This window comes from Triplophysa dalaica, chromosome 7 (genome assembly GCF_015846415.1).
Source record: "Triplophysa dalaica isolate WHDGS20190420 chromosome 7, ASM1584641v1, whole genome shotgun sequence".
NCBI lineage: Eukaryota > Metazoa > Chordata > Actinopteri > Cypriniformes > Nemacheilidae > Triplophysa > Triplophysa dalaica.
Window position 1 is genome coordinate 11,510,667 of NC_079548.1, and position 20,071 is coordinate 11,530,737.

The window sequence follows — 20,071 nt, forward strand, 5'->3', positions numbered from 1 at the left end:
ATCTCATGAGGTATTGTGTTATCTTCAGATCCTTCAGGTCACTCGGAATGTAATGAGGTTATAGAGTATTCTCAGTGAAAACATCAGCCGAATATCAATCTGCGTGATTATTCTGAGCAGAAAGGAACAAATGAGAGGGCTTCTGGTGAATAAGCTTGATGGATACGCTATGTAAATTGAGAGAGTCGGATGGTCTTTGACTGATGTCTCATTCCCAGCGTCCCTCTTGCATGGCAAATGCAGTGAATGAATGAATCGATTTCGATACAACAGTAATCTTGTGACTAAACAGGCCGTATATAAGGTGATTAAAATGGTACACAACTCATTTTATATTTGATTCAAAAGTGTTATCTACCCATCGAACGCTTTTATCTAGGGTTCTCCACCTGCTGCCAATTTTAGACTCAAAAACCTATAGGAAAAATGTTTTACTTGCTTATGTTTCACAAATCTTTATTTCAGTGTTTGTGTGAATCCAAAAATAGAAGTTGAATATCAACTGAGATTTAGATTTTGAGGAGCAATGGGGAGATTTAATGGCATCTAGTGGTGAGGTTGCAAATTGCAACCAACGGCTCACTCCACCCCTCCATTTCAAAGTACTACGTTGGATTACACAGGACTAATAAAGTCATCGCGTTTTTGGTTCTTTGGGCTACTAGAACTAACATGACGAATTTCATGCAAGGGGACCGGCGGTGTATGTAGATAGAAATAGCTCATTCTACATTTACATTTAGGCATTTGGCAGACGCTTTTATCCAAAGAGACTTACATTGCTTTATCCTATACATTTTTACATAGGTATTTGCAATCCCCTGGGATCAATTCTAAGATAATAAAACATAACGCTTCATTATGTAAGGTCCTTCTTCACCCCTGAACACATAGTTATGTCAATTATATTGCATTTCTGTCAATAGATCCTCCAAAAACTACACACTGGACCTTTAAGCAAAAAGTTAATCGATATGTAAATTTGTGCTGTGACAAATGTGCTGACATCTACTGGTGGAATACAAATGTATACCAGAACAAGGAGGTCATGACCTAAAAATACCAGAGACAGTACAAGTAGGAAAAAATGTACCACTTTAAGGCACTCAATATGGAAATGTAGTCAGGGAAGTCCCACTTTTTGTTTAAAACATCTAGTTGCCGTTTTAATTTATCAGACTGCCTCCTCATATTACTCTGCGTAAGAATATTTGATGATTTTACCTAAAACTGCAGTTTTGTTTATTTGCTTGTTTTTATTTATTTACAATATTTGATTAGTTATTGAAACTTTGCAATGGCCACCAGATTCAGGCCACTTTGGATAACGATAATTTGTTGGAGATGGTATAGCCTGTATATTTAGTGACTGAACTGTCATCGGCATTGAACTGGCATGTCAGCTGACATCATCAAATACATAGCCTGGAGGCAGATGGATGACACTTAGTGTGTATAATGAATAGATGACAACCAAGTCTTACTCTATTTTTATATCACATGAGCCATTCAATCTAACGCTTAACCAATTCTGATACGCCAATATCAGTCTGTGACAATCTGGAAATTAGACAATATCTGATGCTTGCAAGCCATCAAATTGGAAAGTAAAAGAAGAGTTAGCACAAATGATGGTCTGAAGCATAGTGAAAGGCTTGGGGGGAGGGTCTACCTGTTGACATTTACAAGCCACATGCTGGCTTAATGATGCAGGAACGAAACCAGCCAGTGCACCTCAGCAATGACCTTTAGCACATCATGGGAGTGGGCCTACAAACCCAGCTAGTCAGCTGGCCTACGTCTGAACTCGGATAAGAAAAATGACCATGTACAGCCGCTAATGAAGCTCGTTTTTCTATGAGAAAGGCATGGTGTAATTGGTATGGCTGGTTTGAGAACTAAACAGATACTTATGGCTTTGAGTTTTGATGGATCTCAGAAAGCACTGGTGGGATTTGCTGCTACAGCTTCAACAGTTTTGAAATGCCATAGATGCTGCAAATAAACAAGGCACTGATCTTTGAGTCAAGTGCAAGTAATGAGCTATCGATTTCCTGCAACCAATGACATAATCTTGACGGCAGAACATCAGATTGGGACCGGGTTTATAGCTCACTCACAAAGAAACAGCAGCGATCTTCTCTACACGATACTTCTACATCTTCAAGTGAAAACATTTCGATAGGCCTGCACAATATATGGTGTGGATTTACTAGAAACTATGCTAGGCTATATATATTATATTTAAAGGTGCTGTGTGGAATATTTTGGAGTATCTATTGACAGAAATGCAATACAATATCTACGTTTATGTCTTCAGAGCTGTATAATGAAGAGTAATGTTTTATTATTTGCATTTATATTATTTGCATATATAGTTATATATTTGCAATAAATACTTTATCAAAGAAGTGAAAACGTGATGGCATTTTTGTCCTATGTCAGATGCCGTCATGCTTCGAAAGGGGGTTGCAATTCGCAACCTAACCAATAGATCTCTAAATAGATCTAAAATCTCCACATAGCTCCTTTAATATATAAATCTTAAAGATGCCATTCCCCACGATGCCATTTGTCAACCTTAAGTTAGTGTGTAATGTTGCTGTTAGAGCATAAATAATACCTGCAAATGATAAAGCTCAAAGTTCAGTGCCAAGCGAGATATTGTCTTTAACAAAATTCGCTTTTCAAGGACTACAGAGAACAGCTGGAATCGGACAACAGCCCTCTACTTCCCTGATACATGATGCCACTATTCCGAGTGCTTTTAATAACCTCCGCCCAAAGGAATATGCCAAAGATTGACATTTGCGCATGCAGTTGACCTCCATTACACTTCGATCGATCCGCATGTTTTTAATTGATGAAGTGAAGTTGCCGCCATTGTTGCTGTTTATCACTAAAAGCCAAAGTTTATAAATACACGTGCAGTAAGAGGGGCACCGGCCAATCACAACAGCCTAAGAAGCGGAAGCTCAATGATATGGTATGGGTGGGACATCTTCACACTCTAAGTGGGGAACCGATCACAACACACCTGGTCAGCTTTACCAATCAGAGTGTTTCGGAAGGAGGGACTTTATATAGACCAGAAAAAATCCAGTAATTTGTTAGAAGAAGACAGCGGTGAACAATAGACTTGAAATATGTGAAATGAAAAAGCTTTTTTTTATCATGAACATCCATTGTTAAACACCCAAAAAACATAATCACAGCCTTAAAAACAGAAAAGACTGGCTACATTAAAGTGATTTTACAAAGTGAAGGAACATCCCGTATCGCATTGTTTAACAAGATTTTGCAAATGGCATTTTGATTAAATAAAAAGTCATCATATTAAAAAACTGACCAGAGCTTCTAAAAATGGAAAAAATCTATAGCAAATGTGCATCTAATACTTTGTTGTCAAATTATGTATGAAAAACTGCAACAACGTTTAATGGTATAATCTTTTATCTTTGCTTTTAATCTTTGTCTTTTCATTTACTGCCTCGTGCCCATCTTACAGTTGTGCTGCTGACACCAAACGTCACATTCAGCAGCTTCATCCTTTTCAACCTGAGCTCAAATATCTCATTATGTAGCTTCTACAGCAGACATCACTGCTAAATTATCTGACTGATTACTCTGTGTATCTTAATGAATTCAAGGTCAAATCTTTTCAGTTCTTTAAATGTTGCTGTATTACGTAAGTATACTGCTGAAAAGCTTGGTTTCTCAGATCATTATTACTAGCCGTTGGTAAGGTTTTAGACCTGAATGCATCTAGTTACTGTCGTGAGATCACGGTAGATTTGTGGTTACTATGGTAAAACTATGTTTAATTAAAATAGGTATATTGTGCTACTGTCTCTCGAAACTCCCTCTACAGAAGCACGTTTTAAGATGTGTCAATATTCAAGTGTAAACCAATGCACATCTGTTCCTTCAAGCTGTTCTTGAGAGTCTAGAACACTCTGGAACAAAAAATATTTAGACGCTATCTACTCTGAATTGATCTCCCTTTATGGATTAAAAAGGCCTTTGTCCCTGCTATACCTGGGGAAAAACAATCATACAGCACATGAACACACAGCAGTCTTTCTAGCGGTCTTAATGATTTTTGTGGTAGTGCAAACACACCGTTCACTTCAGCCTGTACCCTACAGCCAAGCGCACACATATAAAAACAAACTGACGGGCACCGGAGTGATTTATATCAACGCCTACCTTCCCTCGGCGTGTGCTTGCGGAAGAACGGTTACCTGGTTACAGGGGGAGTGATGGAGCATCGAGTAATGTAAAGGACTCCAGTCGGGTCGCCGCGATATGAGAGTTTCTCCCCGCGCGCGCTCACAGACCAGCCACGCGCTGCTTCTACGGCAGCTTCACATCTCGATACCAACCACTCGTCCGGGATAGAAGATTTAAACCCAGAATTAACAAACGTAGAGTGTTTATTTCGTTGATATTCTCTGGACTTCAGGAACAGATCGGTTGACAAATGCTGTTTTGAGGTAAGAAAGTTCAAATGTTGAACGCTGCAGTAGATCGTTCACATTATAGTTTAAGGAGAGCTCCTCTTGAGTTGTGGATATAAAAGGCATAATTTTCATTGTAATACTGTTACAAATAATGCTAAGTAGCTTATATGTAACTTACATCTTCCTTAATGCGAAAGAGCGCATCACCGCGGCAGGTGAAACCGCAGGTGCGTTCACACTCATTAGAGCGTTAATGGTACTTGGTAACACATTGGCAGTGTTAAATGTCTTTCTTTTTATGCAAACGTATAGTTATGTTGATTTTAAATGTAAATGTGCTTATTTTTGTCGTGATAGTAAGGATTGACTCAAAAATGTGTTCTGCTTTTTCAGATGTTTTTATGATCTTAGTCTATGTGGGGTTTCGAGTAAGTTTATCGATGCAGTGAGAGCTGATTTGGTTGGTTGTATTCCCAAATGAAAATTAAATTGAATTCAAATGAAGAATGTCCAATTTTTTGTCTAACCTTTTGTTTTTAAACATATAAAAGTAGATCTTATATTATATACTATGCTATTTCGAAATATTACTACGGCTATTAATGTAATATTGATATTTGAAAATGTTACATGCAAATATCATTAGTTTAGGACTGCGGTTTATGACCTTGGAGAACTTGCATTCAGCTGCACTATTTGGCTACTGAACAAAAAACAGAAGCCCTATGTCAAAAAAATGTAGTGTGTGAGCATTGCACCTTGTCTCGAAGAAAATTGAATTCATGATTATCTGAACAGTCACAGAGAAGAATCCTGCCAGGAAAGCAGGCATGTTAGCTAAGCCGAGGCCTGTCCAAATCTCCAGCGAGATGTGTCAGTTTCGACAGCCTACACTGTGTAACTGATGAACTCACTCTACTAATGGAGGCATTGAAAAAATCTGGACCATTTTCCTCCACAGTCTCTGTCTGATCAGTTTAACCCTCGGTATTGCATGTTTGCATATTTGCGCCTTAAGTAGAGAGGTTGTCTTTCATTGCCGTTGGATAGAGAGTTGATATCAGCCCTCCAAGCAGGTATATCTGCAATCTGTCTTCTGTAAATAATTTAAAGCGATATAGCATGATTTGATAACTGAGAGAAAGGGGAGCAAGAGATGGAATTAAAGTAGGTGGGCAGAGGAGATAAATATGACCCGCTCCATTGTCTAATTAACAGTTCAGTCCCGTTCCCCCTGAGCTGCAGCTGACTGTCTCTTTAATTTAAACCTGATGGTGATCATATATCTCTTCATTCGGAGCCCATGGATCATACGTGCTTGGAATTTCTACAAATTAAAAACTTGAGGATTTTTGCTGTGTTGTATTTGTTGGGACCACTTGTTATCATTTCCAATAACTTTGATTATGATGTAAGGCATCCGTCCGCGTTCACTCACTTTTAACAACATGTATTTTTGCATGTGTGTTTGTGTGTGAATGTTAGTTTTATTAGGTTTTATTTTTGCCCAAGGATCATTCCAGTGCTTCTGTTTTGTCAGCAACCTTTTCACTTTTCTTGGTGAAAGTGTGACAGTGTGAGCAACAGTGTAGCCGCATTGTCTCATCGCATGCCTCTCTCCATTCCAACACAGCTCCAACTGTTCCACCCACATGCAGTTATATCTCCAGCAGACGCTCTCCTATCTATCATATAGAAAGTTAGTAGAGCAAAATAAAGATCTGCCACCTGCTTTCCCACTCGCAGTGGTGTTTTTATTAGGATTCTAGCATCATGTACAGTAAAGAACATGTAGAGAGCACAATTCTGTCAATGGTGTGGTTACGAGATCAAATGGCCTGCTGTCACAGTCTTTAACACACTCCGTCTTTCTATCTTTCTGTCTGGTCATATTTCTCTGTCTCCAGTTCACAAATACGGTAACAGTTTTTACTATTTATTTACAAATTGTAATATAATATAGCATAATATAATATGATATCGCGTATATATAAACATTATAATAAATTATAATGAAATTACTGCTGCCAAAATAAATGTTTGTTTTTATTATATGCTATATGTGTGTGGCAAATACATGTATATGTTTATATTTGTGTAAATAACGTATATTTATATAATATTATATTTAAATATAATTAAAAAATGAAAAATAAAAATATATATCACTCATATTTTTTTAATATATACAAGTTTCACACCACACACACATATACTAAAATATCAGAAACATTTATTTAGGAATCTATTCATCTATTCGTCATCTCAATTTCACAGCACTGAATAAAATATATTATTTTTATGATTCTTTTTTAATTGAGAGAGGCCAAAATAACTTCATTGCTGCTAATAAAAGACTTATCTTTTCTCCAAGAGGTACTTACGGATGAGGATCAGCTCTTGATGCTTAAATAGCCTAGGCGATTTAGTGTAATTGTATGGCTTCAAGACGAAGCTTAGATGTAAGTTGAAATTGTTTAAGTTGAATCTATGACATCTGATGTTCTCAAGAGGGAGCTGAGCAGATCAACATTTGTGCTCTGGTTGGCAAAGCAAGTGAATTTGATCTGGAGATACGGAGGGATTTGGGTTTTAGACGATCTCCTGCTGTGTTTTATTCAATAGCGTTTCAGGGGTGATAAAAGCATGTTGTTATTTGGTGCTTCTGAGTGGAGATTGTGTGAGATCACAAGGTTCTGTGTTTAGAAACAGTTTGACAGGCAGGAAGACCGAATGTGCAGCCCATGAAACCTAACCCACTTCATAGCATTGTTTCGAGCCAGCCAGGAGTCACATCACCCCTCTCAGGACTGGTTATAAACTTAAAAATAATGACATCAATAATGCTGTTGTTTACAAATTATTCCAATAAACTTAAAACATTCAAATACCATTTCAACCGCTCATTCCCTTTCATTTTTACAGCTTTAAACACACATATTTTTAGTCACGTGTCAGTATTGCACACACAGTTCAATAAAAGTACAAGAGCCAGCCAGCAATTTTTAAAATACACACTTTAGAAGTTTAGCCACAAGAATTCAACATCTTGGCAAGATACTTGTTTCATTGAATTGCTGGCCATGTTTATGTAAAGTTATATCTAGCCTTTCAACTTTATTAACATGATGTAACCTGGCAACTTTAGCATATATCCAGTGATAGCAGAGTGGTGATGCAACTATGTGCAAAAAACTGAATAGATTAAATAGACTCAGAATTAAACCCACAGATATTACAAGGAGGTCCAACCCCCTAAAAATATATTGCCTCAAAAAGGTCGATTTAGACAACTTTACAGCTTAAATAGTACATAAATTTGTAATAAATAATTCATGTTAGTGCTTTACAAAATTGCAAGCATCACAGTTTGCTTCCATTGTAAGTGGCTTATATAACTGTGATATGTGCTCATACAATCCAATTCGAAAACTCGAAATAAAACACAGAATTATGTAAATAATACTAATTTAAATATTTTCAAAATATTTATGATGTGCATTTCCCGAATCCTGTTAAATACCACCTGGGGCATGTTTGAGAACCCATGATAGCATTTTCATTCAGGAACATGCTGTATCATCAGTTTATTAAGCAATTCAAGGCTCTCTGGGCGGCTAGAGTTGTGGGGGATGATGGGATAGCTCCCAGATGGAAGGCCCCTTCTGTTTGTTAAATTTATGCTTTTGCACAAAAACAGACATTAGCTATAAACCTGTCATGTGATCTTTTATTTGAATTCATTCATGTCTGTGGCAATACAAGTAGATTTATTTGCAGCTTTTGGAGTAATAATGCCGGGAGTCAGTACCAATGAGTATTTCAGCAAACCATAACTTTTAATCACAGAAATTCAGGTAATAAATCTTGTTTTACGGGTATACAATCTAAGACGTGCAATTACAGCAATACATGCAGTCTGAATGACATTCAGGAGAAAAGTCTCTTTAAGTAAAGATTGATAAGAACTGCAAACAAGGCTAAATGGAACTACCAGTCACATATGCCACTGACCTTGACACCTCCAACAGCGCAAAGGAAACAGTAAAATTATCCCCTGATCATCAGAAATGCATTTCATGTATGAGACAGGCATTGGTGTAGTTTACTCTATTAGCTCTTGTTTGCTCGAATCTGTCATCTGATATAGCTGCCTCATTGAGATGCTGTGGATGTCCCACCCTGTTGATTGGACAAGGCAAACTCCACCAAAGGGCAGATTTACTGCTGATCTGAGCCGCAAAGGCCAACAATCTGATTAGGTGATGGGGGAGATGGAGAGGAATATGTAAAAGTGAACACATTACATAGGGATGCAAATGTGACACCACAAAGCAGATGTTTTTAAAACCATTGTTAAGCTCTCTTTCATATTATTCATCAAAACTAGTAGTTTTATTTTTCAGCTAAATCTGTTTGTCTGTAACTGGTTACGTTTCCCTTTGCCTATGAGAGTTTTAGTGTGGGGACTGTTTTTCTGAACTAATTTTCCAAACTAATGTTTATACAAAAGTGTTGTTTAAAAACTTCAAGTGTCACCTCTGTACAAGGAAGAGAAAACCATACTGGCCCCCTACCAAATCCCGCTCTCAGCCCTTGCAAGCCTCCTCAGAGTCAAAGCTTTTATGACTTAATGCCACATAGACTGGCATAGTATCAGGGCAAACAAAGCACAATAAGGATGCCTATCATATAGGGGGCGCTCATGAGCCTGTCTGAATCATGTAAATACGTAGGTCACCTTGGCCCGAAGCAGCAAGTCCACATCAAAGTGAGTCATTTGGGACAAGGCTGTTCAGTTATTTGCAGACAAACATAGACAAACATCTCCAATTAAGTAAATGAATTTTTTCTTAATCAATGCTTTATGTTTTCTACAGACTTCAAATAAAATGAAGAATTTTCTGGCTTTTTAACATTTTAAAGCTATTTCTATTCATATGTTTTATCACAATCTATAATATTAAACTATTATGGATAAATTGCGTGTGGATTTTTGTTGAAAAACGTTTTATCTTGTTGATGTTGAAACACTGATGTGGTTGTTATGGTCAGTTTTTTTGAGGTATTTCTGTATGGTGAAGTAATGTGACATCAGACAAGGTTAAACGAGTCACTTCTCTTGCTCTCTGTATATAGGCAAATCATTCTCCAACCTTTTAGGTGGAAATACTTAAAGCAGAATGAAAAGTAATACAATACAGAGGTTTATCATTCTACAGCATCCTTTTTTACAAAGTTATAGGCCTATTACCTGTAATTGTGTGACCTGCAGAACCTGCCTGTATGCTTTCAGTTGGTCCCGTATTTAATCTAAAAGGTAATTATGTGTCTGAATGGCAAATAAAAAAATCAGCTCTGACTGGAATGATTGCTTTTGCCTTCAGCTTCACTGGTAATAGATTACATTTTCCGCTTTTACATGGTGTTAGTATTACATTCAACTAGTCTGTTTAGGCACATATCGGAGAGTGAGAGTTTGTTTGAATTAGTTAATGGTTCATGGAAAATACAAAGATATACGGTACATGGTGACTGTGGCAGGCTTGTGCCAACAATGCTGGTCAAAACTTTACACAACTATTTTTTTAGACCAGTATTCTTCAAAACTCATTTACATAAAATGGTAGATTGGTCTGAATTTAACACAAATCTGATGGGTTGTCTGTGTGAATAGTTGTTTAGACACATTCTTAAAGAACACGTTCCCCCGATCCCATTTTTCAACCTTTAGTTAGTGTGCTATGTTGCTGTTAGAGCATAAACTGGCAGCCCACTATTTCCCGGGTACATGAAGTCACTGTTCCGAGTGCTATTAATAACCTCCGCCCAAAGGAATATGCAAAAAAATGGGCGAGGTCTACCTTAGAGAAGAGGAAGAGCCGCTGGTGATCATAGATTGTAAACATTTGACTGAGATACGCGCTAAACTACTTTCACTTTCATCACAGTCCTACAGCTGGTAATAAGAATTCAGCTACACACATTTTAAGATAACCAACGGTCAAATAACAGCTTTCATGACGTTAACATCGGCTGTGAAAGCTGTTCTGTGTAATACATTAATATTGTGTGTGTGTGCGCTTACCTCTAAAACACATCTATGAAACGCCCTTTGAAGTCCTGCTTGCAAATGTCTCCTGGTCAAGCTGCTTGTTTTATTATCCAACTTATGTCCAATATAAAAAGGCAAAACTAACGCTTCGGTTATTAGTGTAAATTAACATAACCGGTCTTACGCCATTTTATCCGGTGTCATTTCCCTCAGCATAGTAGGAAAAAAAATGTGATCTCTAAAGAAGATTGACGTTTGCACATGCACTAGCAGACCTCCATTACACTTTGATCAATCCGCATGCTTTTAACCTATAAAGTGAAGTTGACGACATTGTTACTGTTTATTGCTCAAAGCCAAAGTTTATGAACACAAGTGCACTGAGAGGCTGATATGGTATAGTGGGATATCTACACACACACACTCTAAGCGGGGAACCAATCACGACAAACCGGGTCAGCTTTACCAATCAGAGCGTTTCGGAAGGAGGGACTTTATATACACCGGGAGAAATCCAGTCGTTTAGTGAGAAGAGGGAAAGCGGTGAACAATAGACTTGAAATGTGTCAAATATAAAAGCGGGTTTTTTTGGGGACATGAACCATTGTTAATCACCCCAAAAACATAACTTAAGCCTCAAAAACCGCAGAGACCTGCTCCTTTAATTTAGTGGCTGTTTATGCAGCTGGCCCCTGGTATCAAAGAGAGATGCTAAGTCCTCCACTCCACTGCACCCTCCCCAACCTGGTAAGCATCAGGTGTCAAATGGTACTGAATAGATGATGATTTCATTTTCTCACTGATAAGGATCAGCTAGTGCATATATTCAGTATTCTATTTAAGGGATCATTCCATGTGAAAATGAATGTGTAGTGGGCCACGCATCTCTTCAGAACTAATGAAACAAATATCTTAAACAACACCGTCTTGTTTTGTAAAATTTGTGTCTTTGTGTGTCAACCCTATGCGAGGTCCTCCTTTACAGTTTTTGAGTGAGAGAAGACTTGAAGAGATTCAAATGAACATCATTTTAAACACTTCTGACTTCTCTGAGCTTTTACAAAATGATGAGGTTAAAAAAAAAAGACAAAGAGAGTGTGGGTGTAACGTTTAGTTTGTCAATTAGAAAAACAGTTGTATTAAAAGCATGTAGTCAATAAAACACAACTGTTATGCTAGTCATTAAATATTAAACTTGCTGATTATTATGACTCCATTTCATCAATGTGGTATTGTAAAACAGTGGACTTCTGAAATTAGGTCTGTTTTTATATAGATTATTTAAATGTACCGTCATGTTCCAGACAAACAGAACAGCATTTACAATATACTTTGACCAACAAGAATTACTCAGTTAAACAAGCATTTTGTATATTTTATGACAGATTTTGTGTTTCCTGATTATTTTTAGATCATTAGTCATCAAATCCTTGAAAAACACAGCAGGTGTATTGAAGGTTGCAGACACTGGGTTCATCTTTAATTTAGCCGAGCTGAGTGCTCACTGCAAACTCATTTCAAGGTCATTTCAAATTCATTCGAATTCGGATATGAGTGGGTGTGTTGTAAACTCTGTAATTTGTCTGTCCATTTCAACCAATTTGAGCCACTCAGGTCAATTAGGGCATGATTCGCCACATGATAGACCGCCATTCGATGTGACTTTTCTCCTGTATTTCATACTAATCTCTATTTATTGTTCAGGACCCCATTGAGAGCACAGAGAGCTGTAGGGAGTCAGCAAAGACAATTTATACTCTGGTGTTAATGTTAGACAATAGTATTTTAGAAAAATGACATACAGTATTTAATAATATATTTATTTTATCTCCCTCGTCAGAGAAGACAAGCCCATAAAAGAGATATAATATATAATAGAATTATAAATAAATATCAGATATCAAGGCTTTAAAATTGACCCTATAATAACTACCAATCAAACTAAGTCTGTCAATCTGCCACTGCTACAGTTTCATCATAAAGCACCTACCTTTAAAATACCACACAAAAAATTCTTGCGTATTTAGACATCTATTTTATCTTCTGTGAAGTTTTCGAGCAAAGAAATTCTTTTGATGGTTTGGATAGCTATTTTATCATGAAGGTTACACGTTTGCGGGGTATAATTATTGTCAGGGATTTAAATGATCAAGTGCGTTTTTCATTCTCTTTTATCTCCTTTTACTTATTATTGTCTTTGTTTGACTCTGGACATTTATTCTCGGCTTTCATTTCTCCGTTTCATGATCATCTGTTCAAATTTAAGGGAAAATCTTTGAAATTTGGGAACCGGAGATCTCATATAATGATTTAGTTCTAGAAACATTGTCTTCTGTTCAGTATTAGAAATCTTACATTATTCATGTTTAAATAATAAAATAAAATTAATGTGGCTTGTAAAAACTCACAGAAAGGTCTCAATATCAAATGGTTATTGGAAAAATATAGATCTTAAAAATTGGTTGATGTACAGTAGGTTCCCTTACGAATTACGAAAATCTAATATTATCAATTAAATAATATATTTTAATATAATGGAACCAAGTGAAAGCGGCAATTCCTTATGTATTATTCAATATATTTGAATATAGGAATAATGTATTATTCAATATATCGTCGCTGTCCTTCTAAAACCTTGGATTTCCAATTTTGCTGTTTTTCAGGAAATGATAAAAACAGTGTACTTTTTAAATGATTAAATACTGTGATGTCAAATTTGGCAGGAACTTTTAATACTTTTTATTGCTGAGATGTTTGCAAAACCCAATGACAAACATAAATAGTAACTAACAACACTTATACATGGCAAAAAAATACAAGATGCGAGGTTTCACTCGGACAGCAGTGATATTTATAAAAATTATACTAAATAATTCAATATTTTAACAGTTAGTCTAATATAAAATATATTAATATAATTAAAGTATATATTAATGAATTAAAGTATGTAGAATAATATACAAGTATAATTTTAATGTATAAGTGTTCCTACAAACCTACTGATTGAGTGTCTCCTTTTCTAAATACAATCTCCATTTATCATATCTCATCCTAGATTGGATTAAATTCTACTATAGCACGTATATGCATGTTTTCCCCTCTTTCTCTTTATATGAGTTTCTGCACCACATTGATCTCGGGTCAATTTATCCTCCCCGTTCTTTCCTTCAGCCCATAATTGAGAGCAAGAGAAAAGAAATGAAACTGAAATGGAGAGAGACAGGTGTGAATATTTTACTGAGACATCAAGCCTTTTCAACAAAAAGGGATGGAATTCATAAGTCTACATCACCTATTTCGTCTTAGACCCTAACGCCTATATCCTCCACCGATACACACTATAAGATACATCATATATAGCCCATCAAGAAAACCAAGGGCACTTTTGAATATGCTAAGAATAAGCACTCACACCATGAATGGGCTTTTAAATATCTGTGTTGTCAGCTCGTGTCTACTTGTTAATGAAATGTCGATTACTTATCCCTGGACTACAAACCACATTTGGGAACGTACAGTGTTTATTCTGTCTGTTGACTAAATGTAGTACATCCCTTGCCAAACATTTCAATGCCGTTGTCATAATGGCATTCCCATCACCGGCTTTTGTTTTCCACCTGACACTACATGGGCACTGTCACAGCTCTTACCATTTATTTGTTTTCTCCACTTTAATTATGCTTTTAAAACACTATTACTGGTACACTATTACCATGCCTCTTTTCTCTTTGCTTTAGGGTTTCATTGTAGTTGTTCGTGTTTGTTTTTCCACATTTCAAACGTGAACACACAGTATATAATGCTAATGTTTTGATGCCATTGATCCAGCAAGGTACTGTGAAGGCTAATTGGCATGTTGGATTTCCCAAAGGACAAAAGCCAATGTTTTAAGATAATAAAATATACAGCCATAAATATATAGGAACAGAAACACTGACTCGTAAGTGAGATGTGTCATTATGTCTGCTTTGTTTTATTTAAAAATGTGTACGATGACTCATTAAAAATACTTAGGCTATCATTTTGCTTAACATCACCTTTCCACTGAAAAAAGATCTGGAGTAATAATTACTAAAGTTCAATAAGTAACATGCGGATGACTAAATTATGATAGACTTTAAAATGTTTGGATGAACCATAACTTCAACTATAACCTATAGATCATCCTTATACATTTTATTTAAAGAAACAGTTTAAAAATTAAAATCCTGTCATCATTTACTTACCCTCAGATTGTTCCAAACCTGTATAAATGTCTTTGTACTTCTAAACACAGAGGGAAATAATTGGAAGAATGTCATATTTGTAAGAACCAAACAGATCTCATCCCCATTTACTCCAATATAGGAGAAATAAATACTATGGGAGTCAATGGAAGATGATTTGGTTTGGTTACCGATATTGTTCCTATCAGTTTAACAGAACAAATACATTTATACAGATTTGGAACAATCTGAGGTTGAGTAAATTATGAATTTTCCTTTTTGGGTAAACTATCACTTTAACCAATATGTTATATGTACTCAGTTTGATCCAGATTTGTGCAAAACCTCTGCACAATGGCACTTTTGTCTATAAACTATTCATTTATTGCATACCAGAATATAGCCTTGTATGTGAGAGTGCATTGAGAGACAAATAATAATATGTGGTTGTTCTTTGTACAGGACAATGGCCCCTAGCTGAAGGCAGTGACGTCAAAAGACTGAGATGGAGTTATCCTCAATAGACGCCTCTGCTGCACTGGGTATATGGGGCAACAGCTCCATTCCCAGTTTCCTCCTCAATGAGACTATTCTTAATGACACCTGCCTCCTCAACACATCAAACTGCATCAATGCTACAGATACAGGCATCCGATCAGGAACAAGCATGGCTGGAATCCTCATCCCTCTTATATACATAATCGTCTGCATCTTGGGCTTGGGAGGAAACTCTCTGGTCATCCACATTGTCCTGCATTACTCAAAGACGGAGTCTGTGACTAACATCTATATCTTGAATCTCGCTATAGCTGATGAGCTTTTCATGTTGGGCCTTCCGTTCCTTGCTGTGCAGAATGCCATGCACTCATGGCCCTTCGGATCCTTCACGTGCAGGCTGGTAATGACCGTAGATGGCATCAACCAGTTCACCAGCATTTTCTGCCTCACCGTGATGAGCATCGATCGGTACCTGGCTGTGGTTCACCCTATCCGGTCTTCGAAGTGGAGGCGACCACAAGTGGCCAAAGCAGTGAACGGAACGATCTGGGCGGTCTCATTTTTGGTAGTCCTGCCTGTGGTGATTTTCGCCAACGTGCAAAGAGAGGGAGGAATCTGTAACATTATATGGCCTGAGCCGACCAAAATCTGGGGGGCGGCATTTATCATCTACACATCCACCGTTGGGTTTTTCTTTCCCTTGCTGGTCATCTGCATGTGCTACCTTCTTATAGTATTCAAAATTCGTAGTTCGGGAAAGAAAGTTCACGCCACTTCAACCAAACGGCGCAAGTCGGAGCGGAAGGTCACACGGATGGTGGTGATAGTGGTGGCTGTGTTTGTTTTTTGCTGGATGCCGTTTTATGCCCTCAACATCATAAACCTGGTGGTGTCACTCCGCGACGAGCCGCAAGGCCTGCATCTTTTCGTGGTGGTGCTTTCTTATGCCAACAGCTGCGCCAACCCTATCGTGTACGGCTTTCTCTCTGAAAACTTCAAGCGTGGTTTCCGCAAGGCTCTGTGCCGCTCCTCGCGGAGGGTGGAAAACCGCGACCCCACAGAGCAGCAGCGACAGGAAGAAAGAAGAAGGGTGCTGAAGCCCAGGGAAAGCCTGAGGAGAGCAGTGAAAGCAGAAGAAGATGAGGAAGAAGATGAGTACAGGGAGGAAGTGACAGAGATGACGGAGATCTGCAAGATTACTCAGAACGGAAACGGAAGTGGACAACCCGAAAGCACCCGTGCTCTTTTCACAGAGAGACCCTCAGCTGCGGGGTTTGCCGAGATGGCCTCCCCAGGCAGGAGGGACATGGATGGGGAAACCGCTGGAAAAGTGGCAGCCTTTGGGCCTGCAGCAACCCTGCTAAACGGGGCTAAAAACGGTAGCGTGAAAACACTGCCAGAGGAACCAGTTGAAAAAAACACCTCACTGGAGATCAGCTACTTGTAGAATAACTGGATTTATGTCAGCTGGAAGAACAGTATTATTGTAAATGCATCCTGAGGCCTCCTCAAAAGAGCACTTTTTAAAAAATTGGTATTTTCTCTCCTGGCTTCTTTGAAATCCTGTTTCACTTTTTGAATGTATCAAGAAATCTATATTCCATAAACAGATTTAATATTATGGACACTATTATAGATTTGCAAACCATCACAGTGGTTTTTACGTTATTAGTCGAATTTGACGGACGAATCAATGCAATTAATTTAAGGCTACTACTGGGCACCAGATAAATGAGATCTGCAGAACATTACTGTAAAATGTGATAAACTAATTGAGAAGATAACAATTTTTTACACATGTAAACAATGGTTAATAATTGCCTATACACAATTTGTTGATATATTCCTATGGTGGTTTGTAATTTTCTGTAAATGTCTTTTTTATGTACTTTTGCCTTACTTGTAAAGTGTTGTACGCTAATAGAAATGTGTTGCAGCGTCTGCAGCGTCTGCAGCGTCTGCGTTGAATGTAGTTCTACATGCAGGTTTGGGTGGAACCTAATGATCTGGGTCCTGTAAATCTTTTTTCCGAGCGTGTAAGCAGTCACCTTACAGCAGCTTGCCTTTCCCTTACCCCAATATGTCTGCCATTTTCCTGTAATGATCAACTCCGTTTTATCCAGTTCTGTTGTCCGGGGGTAGTGTCAGGACCCAGCTCCTCCTTCTAAGAAAGAAAGCTAAATTTGTGACCCTGTCTGTGAAAATCCAGCTAAAGTCATTTTTAAGTAAATACATAAAACTGTCCTGCGTCATGTAAAGAACATTCTGTGAAAATATAATCTTGATATCTTTAATATTGGTTTATGCCAGCACAAAGATTAAAATCGTAATGAAATGAATGGTTAAAATCTGTGATGTTTGATTTTTTCATATTTAGATTATGAGCCTTAAGTCTGGTTTTCACAGGCAGGGTCACATGTGTACAAATGATTATTTTAATTGATGGCAGAGGAAATAACATCATGGCAGATTTTGTGCAGTTAATCAGTTTTGATATTCTTCAAAATACCACAAACACATTCAGCGTAACATTAAAATCCAATGACAATTCTTAAGGGACTCAACCTCTATGGCTTATACTGTTAATGCTTCACAATGTCACACACAGTCAGTGTTACTTAATGGCTCATGTTGTGCAGGGAGATCCATTCCACACAAAAGACACAAACACACATTCAGACATTGAGATCAATGCAAAGCTAAAAAACATCAGGACTTTAAGCCTGACCTTTGACCCGCTCAGATTATCCAACACCAGCCAAAGAGGTTAAAGTGCATCCAATTATAATTTAATTTATGTTCCCTCAAACAAAAAACACATGCGTACGCATACATTGAAATTCCAAAGTATCCCCATCCAGTACCACAGTATGTATATGTGACATTCAGAGACCCTTTTCTTAATGTTGTAAATAAACGCTAACAATTGAGATTGTTACAAGCCCTAGCGTATCACACCCACACTCCCCATCTCCTCCTACGCCCAAGCTACCACTTTGGGCTCAGAGGAGTAAACAAAGCCATTGCAGGCACTTTATAAGAAAGATAAAGAGATTAAACATCTTTAATGAACGTGCTGTCCCTGTGCATTTCACAGCTTTCTTTTACAACTGATTGTTTAAATATTTCAAAAGAACGTTTCAAAAGCTGTGTGTGTGTGCTGGTCAAATCACAAGATGTTTATTAGGATTATTTTTAATTGTTGTGCTGTTACGTGGCATTTATCGAGCATTGTTTTTACCATCGGCGCCCTCAGAGAAGCCGCCATTTCTGTCTGTGGGCAGAGCAGCACCCATCCTGTGACCTTATGATTGGACAGCTCTCTAAATGAATGTCTGTGATTCACTGGACGCTTGACACCCACCGAGGCCCACCCACACACGATATGGATGCACAAATAGGCAAATAATGCTGAAGGCTTCTTGTGAGCACCATGATGTTATTCATTTCTTGGCACAGACTTATAGGCCTCTTGTGCAAAAGAAGCCATTTACTCCAGCATAAAAAATACAACAGTACCCGTGTGTCTTTGGGCAATATATTACTATATTTGCCGGTGTATGTTTTGTACAATCTTCTTTTTAGCTGCTTAATGTACGTTTTAAATTCCGCACTTTGCTGAGAGACTGTAAATCATGTAAAATGTTTCGGGAAGAATTATTATGGAATTAAATAGCTTTAAGTGTTAAAAGTGATGAATCTGCTGCTGAGTGCATCTTGCATTAGATAAATCCTTTCATATCTCTAAATCATTCTGTGTATATACTGAGAAAGTTTCAAAAATCTACATTTATATATTTTCCAAATTCTGAAATAAAAGTTCTGTCTCTGTGAATGTGCTTTTTATGCTTTTATGTGTTTGTCAACATTTTTCAAGGTAAAATTGTGTTCTGCCCGGACGCAGTCGAGCGCACGGTAACCTCATGGAAGTCTGAGTCTGTTGGATTTTTCAGTTTTTTGTTGAACTTGGTCAAAATAAGCCATAGTTATGACAATAATGAGGAAAGACCTTAGCAAACAGGACATTGTTGCTAACCATTGGAGCACACAGTTAGCATGCCTACTAAAAATAATGCCATAAAAGGCAATTACATGGAACACAATTGACACGAAAATCAATTTAGCTTGAATTGATAGAACACAAGTTCTGAGTACAAACAGTGGAACATCTTGTAGTCATGCACTCCTGAGTGTTTGTGTGTGTTTTTTGCTGGTTTGTGTGTGTTTTGCATGTGTGCTTGGGTGTAAGCACTCAAAGCAAAGTACTCAAAGAAATGTCTGTCCTCTAAGGCAGAAGTGGTGATGGAAGAAGAAAATGAGATCAATACTCTTCCACTTCTCTTAAGCTTGAGGCTACAAGAGCATTCAATGCCTTCCTGTTTCTTTTATTAAAATCAATAATAAATGTACCAAAGTCTATACCAAAAGTTCACATAGGTTTTTCTGTTTTGTTTTGTTCTGGGCAGCACTATGATCAGCTACAGCTTTTAAAAACATCAGATTTCTCTTAACTGTCAAAACTGTCTCCGTCCTGAGGAGATGCCAGAATTTCAGATACATTTCTGTCAACACTCATTTAGGTTTGTTGTTTAGACATCACATTGTATCTAATAACGTGTTTCCTGATAAATCCGTACAGGCATTTTTCGCTGGAGTGACTCATTGGCCAATTAGAGTGAGGATGTCGCTGAAATGGAGAATGTGGGCAGCCTCATCAGCCGGCGGAAAAGGTCCAGTCGTTCTTCTTTCAATTAAAACGCACAAACTATCTGAATGCCTTCTCTTTAATTTCCACCTTCACGTAATGCTGTTCATTACACGTGTTTGGGACGTAGATGAAAAGAAAATGG

The 20,071-nt window shown here is 37.6% G+C and overlaps 1 protein-coding gene across 1 annotated transcript; it reads left to right on the forward strand.

Annotated features, from left to right (window-relative positions):
* Positions 1-4,250: 4,250 nt before the first annotated feature.
* On the forward strand, positions 4,251-19,264 carry sstr3 (somatostatin receptor 3). Its single transcript, XM_056752989.1, has 2 exons — positions 4,251-4,496; positions 15,186-19,264. Exon 2 carries the CDS (start codon positions 15,229-15,231, stop codon positions 16,666-16,668), a length of 1,440 nt encoding a protein of 479 aa, XP_056608967.1. The 5' UTR covers positions 4,251-4,496; positions 15,186-15,228; the 3' UTR covers positions 16,669-19,264.
* Positions 19,265-20,071: the final 807 nt, after the last annotated feature.

Excerpts from the sequence above, each read along its gene's own strand:
- sstr3 (XM_056752989.1), top strand. The coding sequence starts at position 15,229 with ATGGAGTTATCCTCAATAGACGCCTCTGCTGCACTGGGTATATGGGGC.